The sequence below is a fragment of the Verticillium alfalfae genome, genomic scaffold, assembly GCF_000150825.1.
Source record: "Verticillium alfalfae VaMs.102 supercont1.1 genomic scaffold, whole genome shotgun sequence".
Classification (NCBI taxonomy): Eukaryota; Fungi; Ascomycota; class Sordariomycetes; order Glomerellales; family Plectosphaerellaceae; genus Verticillium; species Verticillium alfalfae.
In genome coordinates this window covers 4,637,085-4,645,205 of record NW_003315038.1, presented here as the reverse complement: position 1 = coordinate 4,645,205, position 8,121 = coordinate 4,637,085, and the positions used below count along the sequence as shown (strand labels likewise).

General features: G+C 54.7%; 2 protein-coding genes across 2 annotated transcripts in view; one reads left to right on the top strand and one right to left on the bottom strand.

Moving 5' to 3' along the window:
* Positions 1-2,808: 2,808 nt before the first annotated feature.
* Positions 2,809-5,712, bottom strand: VDBG_01423 (predicted protein; the record flags this gene model as incomplete). The annotated part of the gene is made up of 3 exons (XM_003009694.1): positions 2,809-2,884; positions 2,935-3,506; positions 3,589-5,712. 3 exons carry the CDS (start codon positions 5,710-5,712, stop codon positions 2,809-2,811), a joined length of 2,772 nt encoding a protein of 923 aa, XP_003009740.1.
* A 1,715-nt stretch (positions 5,713-7,427) lies between these two features.
* VDBG_01422 (endoglucanase EG-1) overlaps positions 7,428-8,121 on the top strand; it is a gene marked incomplete at both ends in the record, with an annotated part of 1,578 nt that continues 884 nt past the window's right edge. Inside the window, one exon of the mRNA XM_003009693.1 lies at positions 7,428-7,538. Within this exon, the coding sequence (XP_003009739.1) occupies positions 7,428-7,538 (111 nt within the window). The remainder of the gene's footprint in view (positions 7,539-8,121) is intronic.

Below are 8,121 nucleotides of genomic sequence, written 5' to 3'. Positions count from 1 at the left end.
CCACGAGCAGTATGACCTTGTGATTTGGCTCAGGGTTTCGAGGTCTCTCGCGCGCTGCTCTGATTTCTGCCTTCAACATCAAAACTTGCTCTGTCAAAACTTGCTCGGATAGATATTCAGGTTCTGTAACCTAGATTGGATGCCTGCTTAGTACGTTCGGAGAGCCAGGATGCGGTCACATACCTCGTCGGTGACAGACACGATCGAGTCTGTGTCGTAGCGGTGAGAATGATGGTCCATATCTCCACTAGCGTGCTGGAAAGGTAAGGTCAGTAATTTTGCGTGACAATACCATACGCTTTTTAAAGTTCTTTCTCTTTGGAAGAACCATGTAAAACTTTTACGATCCAGGTCCCCGTTCAAACGGTAGACATTGATCTGTGTCCTTCATCAGGTAGCGGAGTTGACCAGAAATGACTCGGACGATAAACTGCTAGCCGATTGTCCACTGATGACACACTTTGGGTTACCATTCGAGTGATGGTCGGAGTTGGCTAACAAAATGAACCTGGAAAAAGGTGTACGTACAGGGGGATTTCGATCCAAGAATACGTCGTCAAAACCCATTGATCGGTGGGCAGGTTGCTATCCTAGTGTGATTGATGCTGCTGATCGTGGTAATAGAGAATCAAGGCTAGCTTTGCAGAAGAAATTGGTTATATTGTTCGTGTGATGGAGAAACACAGAATCGCACGTCAAAGTCTTGGGGTTAATATCTCACATGTGTAACTGCCCTTAAAAGCAACGTCTCAGACTCAGACCAGTGAATGAAATTGTTGCAAAAGCATGGATCTGGCTGTACTCTAGAGACTCGCTCAACGTCTTGGGTTGAAGGTCTCTACATCTTGAACGCCCCGGGACCTAGGACAACAGCAGGTCCTGGCGTAACAATCCATCTTCTGGCTTACGATATCTATCTCATAAGCTCTCGACAATATATTGGTAATTTAAGGGTTTTTTTTTTCTAATTCTTAATTTTGGCCTTAAACAACAACCCATTCGCCCAGAACATCACCCGAATCAGCTTGTGTGCCACGACAATAGACGGGAGGTCTTACCTTGGTCATGGTCCCAGGAAATCGGACAAGACACCTGCAAAGCATCAATGTATCCTGTAAAAAGTCAGCGCGGGACGCGCTGAGTAAGTCACCTCGAACGACACCCCTCCCACCTCGCCACAATCACACTGCCTGAAGCGTCCGCCCAACCGACCACAATGTCTCAAACAAGGGCTTGAAGTTATCAGATCCAACCATCACGGTATTGCGAAATGAGCTTGAGAGGTCCAACAGCCGTCGAGGGGAAATGCGATGCGTTGTTGCCGAAGGGCCGCATGTGCGCATCAACTCGGTTCCGATCAAGCCCGCGACCAGCAAGCGAGCAAGAATAATGAGCTTTTGCGAGCCGGAAGGGTATGAGATCATTCGCGTGTTGCGGCGTTCCTGCTTTATGTAACAAGAACATTGGTTTGCCGCCCGTCGTCGACGGCTGCCGTGCCATGCGCGGTGCGATATTCTGGCCCGGACGGCATATTCAGAGGAGAGACAGAGGGTAGGTTTGAGCGTGGCGTCGGCGGTTGCGCCCAAGTTTCGGGCAGAACGGGCGTCGAAAGTGACGAGGCAGTGACGGGGAGATGCCGCCAAAGACCTGAGATCCAAGACTCGCAAGGAGAAGTGATGACTTACGAGATATCCTGGTTAAGTTTGGGATGGACATGTCGGATAGAAGTCTAGAGATAGAGAGAGAGAGAGTTGCAGATTATTTGGCATCATGACTTGAGGTTTGTGAAAGGAGAGGACAGACCTGAAGCTTTTTCATGAGTACAAAGGAGAGCAATACCAGGATCTCTAGGTTCCCTAAGATGCTTAGAGAGACTTGATATGACATCTCAAGGGAACAAGGATGGTTTGAAGAAAGAATGAATATGAATGGACCGATGGTAGGTTGCAGAGCTGGAAGTGGACAGTTGTGGTGGAAGCCGTGGCAGATGAGTTCCCTAGGGGCTGTTTTGTTCTTTCCAAGTGAGAGAAGTGACCAAGAGGAGGGTGAGGCAACAATGAACACTCGGAGTCTGCCTCAAGATCCAGATCGCTGTCATCGACCTCTACGCGTTGCTCTACGCGTTGCCTAGCAGCCAGTGAATCATGCTGAAGCGAGTTGGGTGAATTGCTTCCCTGGACTTGCGGACAAGAATAATGGCCCTTGCTATGGTTGTCGTTCAGAGACGGACACGGACACGGACACGGAACGGGATGGATTCGGTCTGCTTGATGGTCCTTGGCCGCACAACAGCGCGAGCCGCTGCCTTTAGGTCAACCGAGATCAGTCCACACTTGGTACGTCAATCCCAACAGTCAGATCCACCACCAATTTCTTGATTTAGCCTCGAGCTTCTCGCAGTGTTGTACGCTTTCACCATATATATAAGTGCCATCTATCCCTTTGGATCCCACGTCAACACGTAGAAAGTCCAGCTCCGCAAGGTCACAAAAACAAATCGATGTCACCGTGTACTGAGACTGATCGTGAGCGAATGAGAATGTTGAGGCGGAATTGAACTTCTTAGGTCTGTCTTTAGCTAAAGTACAAAGAAAACGGCATTGTGCTGCCTTCAGTTTCTGGTCGCCAGTCTAATGCTACCAAACCATGCTGTGCTCCCCGTATCTCTCATGCAAATGCTCGTCGAAAGAGTGTCCGATTGTCCTACACGCAATGCCAGAATACATAGGAATCCCATACATGACCAAAACGCCTGCCTTTCATCATTCATATCGTCCTAATCCTCATACAGTAGCAAGTAAAAACATCTCAATCGGCGCCCGAGCCCTCAGACAGCGAAGCTGAACGAGAGTGCAGGCGCAGATCGCATCGACGGATGACTTGTCTAGAAAGCAGTTAGTACCACAACTCACCACGAAGGAGGAAAACACTCACATCTGTCCCCGGTCGTTCGGGTCTCGCACAACAACCAGCTGTTTGGCCTTGTCGCCGTCCTTTCTAGAGGTCCGTGTACTACCGCTCCGCCGCGACGGACTCGAGAGTCTACTGCGTAGGCTTGCCACCTCGGCCTTGAGCCCGTCAACCTCCCCGTTGGCAGCGGCGTGGGCAGCCATTGCGCTCTCAAGTGCAGCGTTGGTTTCTGCGAGCTGCGTCGCCAGCCCTCCGTTTTCCTCACGTAGCGCCGGCACTTGTGCGGCGTCTTGCTCCGCGGTCGCAAGACGCAAGGCGAGGTCGTCCCGCTCGGTTGTCAGGGTCTCGACCTTGCTCGCTTCTTCTTGGAGTGTCGCGTTGCGCGTCTCAAGCTCGGTTTTCTGCGTCTGCAGAGTGGCAAGCAAGGCTGCTTGTTCGGGATCGGCAGTGGTTTCGGCGGATGGCGCTTCCTCGACGGCTGCCTCGGGCTCGGCTGCTGGTTCGCCAGCCTCCGACTCGGTGACCTCGATAATGTCGGGGGTACAGCTGTCGCCTGACGCCGGCGTTGCGCTAACCTCGCTCGTCTTCTCGTCAGGCTTCACAGTGGCATCCGAGACTGTGGTGGCGGCATCGCCCTCGGCATCCGCTTTCTTCTTTGACGGAGACGAGGTTGCCTACTTGGCTGGGAGCCTTGGTGCCAGCGTTGCTGCTCTTCTTGGAGACCGCGCTTGATGCCTTGCTTGCCTTTGAGACGGTGCTGCCGACCTCGCTGGGCGCCTTGCTTGTCGCTTTGGAAGCGACACTCCCACCTTCACTCGGCGCCTGACTACCCATATCGCTGGCGACCCAGCGTCCGACGCGACTCCCGACGACGCTTCCCAAGACGCTGCCGGCCTCGGACATGGCCTTGAGCGTAATATTCTCTTCCTTGAGGCCGTCGCGCTCTGCCGAGAGCGTCAAGACTTGCGAAGTATGGTCATCTTGATCCTTGAGAAGGCTCGAGACCTGCGTCCGCAGGTTGCCGTTTTCACCTTTCAGGCGGTCGACTTTTGTCTTGAGCTTCTCGCTCTTGCTGACAATGGTGCTCTTGTCGTCTTCGAGGCCGCCAACTTTGGACTGGAGCTCTCCGTTGGTGTTTTCAAGCTCGACGACATGGGCCTGAATGCTATCCCGTTCCGTCTCGAGACCCTTGATTGTTTCCTCGAGTGCCTTAGTCTGCTCTTCGAGTTTACTCTTCTCGCTCTCCAGGACCTCGACACGAGACTCGAGGTCTTTCTTCTCTTCGACCCACGCGTCCTTGTCCTTGCTGAGCTGGTCGCGCTCAGTCGTGAACTCGCCGTACTCAAAGTCCTTCCTAGCGATCTCCGCCTCCAGAGCCTGTGCCTTGGCTTGCAGGCTCTCCTTTGAGAGCTCGAGACTAACAATACGAGCAATGTGTGCCGCATCTTGTGTTTTGCGAAGATCTTCAACATCTTCGACATCGCTGCGAAATTTCTCCGAGTCTGTCTTGAAGCGCTCTTCCTGCTGCTTAATCTCGTCCTGCAGTTCATCACACTTTGCCTCGAGGCAGACTTTGAAGTCCTTGTAAAGCGTCAGGTCTTTTTCCAGTTCAGAGACCTTGGCCTGGAGATCTGCCTTGTCTTGCTGCAAGCCCTGCACTTCCTGGAGGCCTTTGGATGCGGACCTGGAGTGCTTGCTGTGGGTGGTGAGGGAGCTCTGAGCGTCATCCACCATCTGGTACTGGTGTTCGAAACCGCGCACGACAGAAGAGGGAACAGAGGCCTCGGCAAGCCTGCGCTCCACGTCTTTCTTCTCAGCACTGATGACGGAGATTTTATCAAGCGCATTTTCCAAATCTCTCGCGGTAGATGACTGGCCATCCTGCAGAGACTTGACCTCATCTTTGAGTTCTTCAACCTGCTTGAGGAGGATCTCCTCGCCCTTGTGACGAGAGGTCGACCTCGATCTGGCTGCAGAGGCTTCTTCGTTGCTCACGATGGACGATGGAGTGTCCTGGGATGTCTTGGCCGACTCTTTCAAGGCCTCGACTTGCCTCGCTTGAGCACCGCCACCCTTGCGTTTGTTGCGGCCGCCTTTACCTTTGCCTTTTCCCTTGGCCTGAGGCACAGGGACTTGTGTTACGGGCGCCTGAACTGGGGGAGCCTCAATCTTGGCACGAACAGGCGTGGGACTGTCTTGGAGGGGACCAGGGGCGACCGAGATGTGATAGGTCCGGCCACGCCCGTCGGGGAGTGTCAGGCCAACACGTCCAGGTTGCCGGTTCTGCTGTGACCTTTGTCGAAGCCCTACTGTGACTCGGCCGGGGACAGATCGGGCTCGCACGAGTTGGCGACCCGGAGTGGATTTCGTTGTGGCGTCATCAGACGGAATACTGGTGGCATCTGTGGAGATGGAGAGATTGGAGGAGCTCCATCGGAACTCGGGTTCGGATTCAATATGGTTATCGTCTGAGTGGTACGGGCCAGGCGACATATAAGGTGAGTTGTTTAGATTCTGGCTGGGACGCCGGGATCTGAACCGAATGGTAGGGGGTCGAAACTTGAAAGGCCGGGCGGTAAAGCGAGCCCGTCTGCGGCGAACAGAGCTGGCGTCAGAGCCAGCAGCCATGGATGGTGTGGCCGAGTTGAATGATAGTTCGGATGGGGTGGTGAGGAGCTCGTTGTCAAGCCGGTTCGGCTGGGACATGCGGCGCTTCAGGTTGGAGCTGCCTATGCCCGCCATGTTGTTGTTGTTGTTACGAGTCCCTCCTGGGCCTCGTTGACCTCCAAAGGGGTAGGCCATGATGTATTGGGAGTGATGATAGTTCACTCGTAGTCTTGGGGGGGGGCTTGCTGATCAAGTAGAAGCTCAGGGTGAGGCGAGTGGCCAAGGAGGACGTGGTGGTGGGCTAGTGGCTGTCTGGAGTGCTGCATTTGGAGTTGTGAGAAGTGATGATGGTCGATGTTGCATATCGATGATGTTCTGGGCAAAGCGTGGGGAAGCAGAATGAGGTGATCGACGTGCAGGTCAAAGTCAGAGGACAAATTAAGCTGCAAGAGGAAAAAGAAGTCAAAGTGCCCAACGCCTTGCTTAAAAACCGTGTTTGTGGCCTGTCGCGAGCCGAGTAGCCTTCGCCCCGTTTACATGGTGGAGGAGCCCGACGGGGTCAGGCATCGCGGGCACGCGGCAATCAACATCAAGAGGCCAATCAGTAGGTACCTGCATGGGAGGAGCGGGAAGAAAACAGGGTCGAGGACCACGGGGTGTCTGGGGAATGTGCCCGGTTGGACTTGAGCTGGCGCTGTTTACAATCAACGAGGGCATCGTGAGCGTTACACATTGGCCGAACCTTGTGTCTCGCGTCCGGCCAGGACGCCCACATTCACGTATCTGCTCCCGCCCGGGTCCACAGGCGATGGCGGATTGGAGCCATGTGGTGAGACCACTGCTCGGGAGAGAAGAGTCGAACACTTGTCGTTGGTCAGACAGGGGATGACGGCTGTGGCTTTTCTCGACATGGCCGTGGTGTGTGTGGGCAAAAGGAGCCGCAACAGACGAATGCTGTTGAGCCCCTTGTCCAAATAGACACGGTCCTGAACCGCCTGAGTCATCTGGCTCGATTAGAACCAGTATCGAGCCCAGTCATCTGTTTGGGGCAGCCAGTGAAAGTGACACGATAGTTCAAGGACCAGGTTGGGCGTGGGCCTCTGGCGGGTTGGGCTCGCACGTGGTGAGACCCGATTCGTTCATTGTGCATTTTCAGGCATCTTGGCGGCTTTGCCCGATGATTCAGGCCTCACTAGGCATTGTCGACAGAGTCGGGCGCTCGCAACGGGGCTGAGACAAAATGACGAGTTGTGTATGAAGAACTTTTTTTGCCATCTTAGCATCAAGTTGCCATCGGCTTGCTGTTGTCAGTGGCCTGTCGTTGGTGATCGCAGGGAACAGCTGAATGTGGTCGGCACTTTGGGTGTACCGCTCGCGAGCCGTCAAGTTGCACACGGAAAGGTTCGAAGCACAGCAAAAGCGCTGGTGAGGAGGTGAACGGGACGGCCAACGAGGCTTACCAATATCAAAGTGAGGCGTTGCATGCGAGGAGCGTCGCGCGTGGGTCACGGAAACCTAAGAGGGGCCCTCGAGGCGAGTCTAAGTCAGCCGAGGGAGAAACTGCTGCAATTAGCAAATGTATTTTCTAGTATAATTGAACCCGTGTACGTCTTCGCAACTAGACGCACAAGAAGCTCGAACCATCTTCCCACCCCGTCAAATGACCCATTCAGGCAGGCTTCTGCGTGGAGGGTTCTGCGTGGAGGATCAATGGTTGGTGGCCCCGGATTGTTGTTCCCGGCTCGATCCGGAGGTATGGCTCGATCAACCGGACTGACATGGCACTCGTATCTTTGGGTGCCTTCGGAAGGGCGGGACAAGACCGGCTGAACCAAGTGCCCAAAGGATGATACCAGGTCCAGAAAGAAGCTCGTTGCTCGCCGCTCGCCTGGTGCGGGGAACAGGCCATAATGTCGACTAGGAGCAGCACCCAGGATCGGCTATCGGTGCCTTGCAGGAGGCAATCAATCACAAGACGTTTTTCGAAGCGTCATTGTTGGCCAGCTCATCTGACAGATGAGGTGTGTGTGTGGGAGGACGAGGGGGATGGCCATGGCTGGTGATAGATGGGTGCAGATGGAGGAGGACGAGATCGCGCACTGGTCAACCACAAGCGGCCACCCACTATTGGCCCTACCGCTGTAGCCCCGCGCATCCACCCAGGCAAGCGAGTTCCTGGTTGTACCTGACCCCTGAGAGGTCACGGCCCAGGCCACTTGGCATTGGATCGACCCCTCCCGCTTCCCACATCTCGCATGCTCTCTCATCAGGTGCTGTTCATCGCCTTCTCTACGGCCAACGGCCCTAGCGCAGTGGAAGAACCATTGGAACTGCCCTCGACAGCACATCGGCCTAACTACTTCTCGTCACGGCCCGCCATGTTGTCCCCCTTGTCCACGGCCCCTGGTTAGATGGGCCATGGTCCCAAGCAAATGTTAATGCCCAGATCCACTCCGACCCGAAGATGCCTATCCCATGTCCCAAGCCTTCCCGTGGCGTCTGCCGAGAGAAGGCAACGGCCTCGCCTCGACGGCCGGGCATTGCAACGGCATTGGCACTGGCCCAGACGGACGCATGAAGCACATCATCGCCGTGACGCCGTCT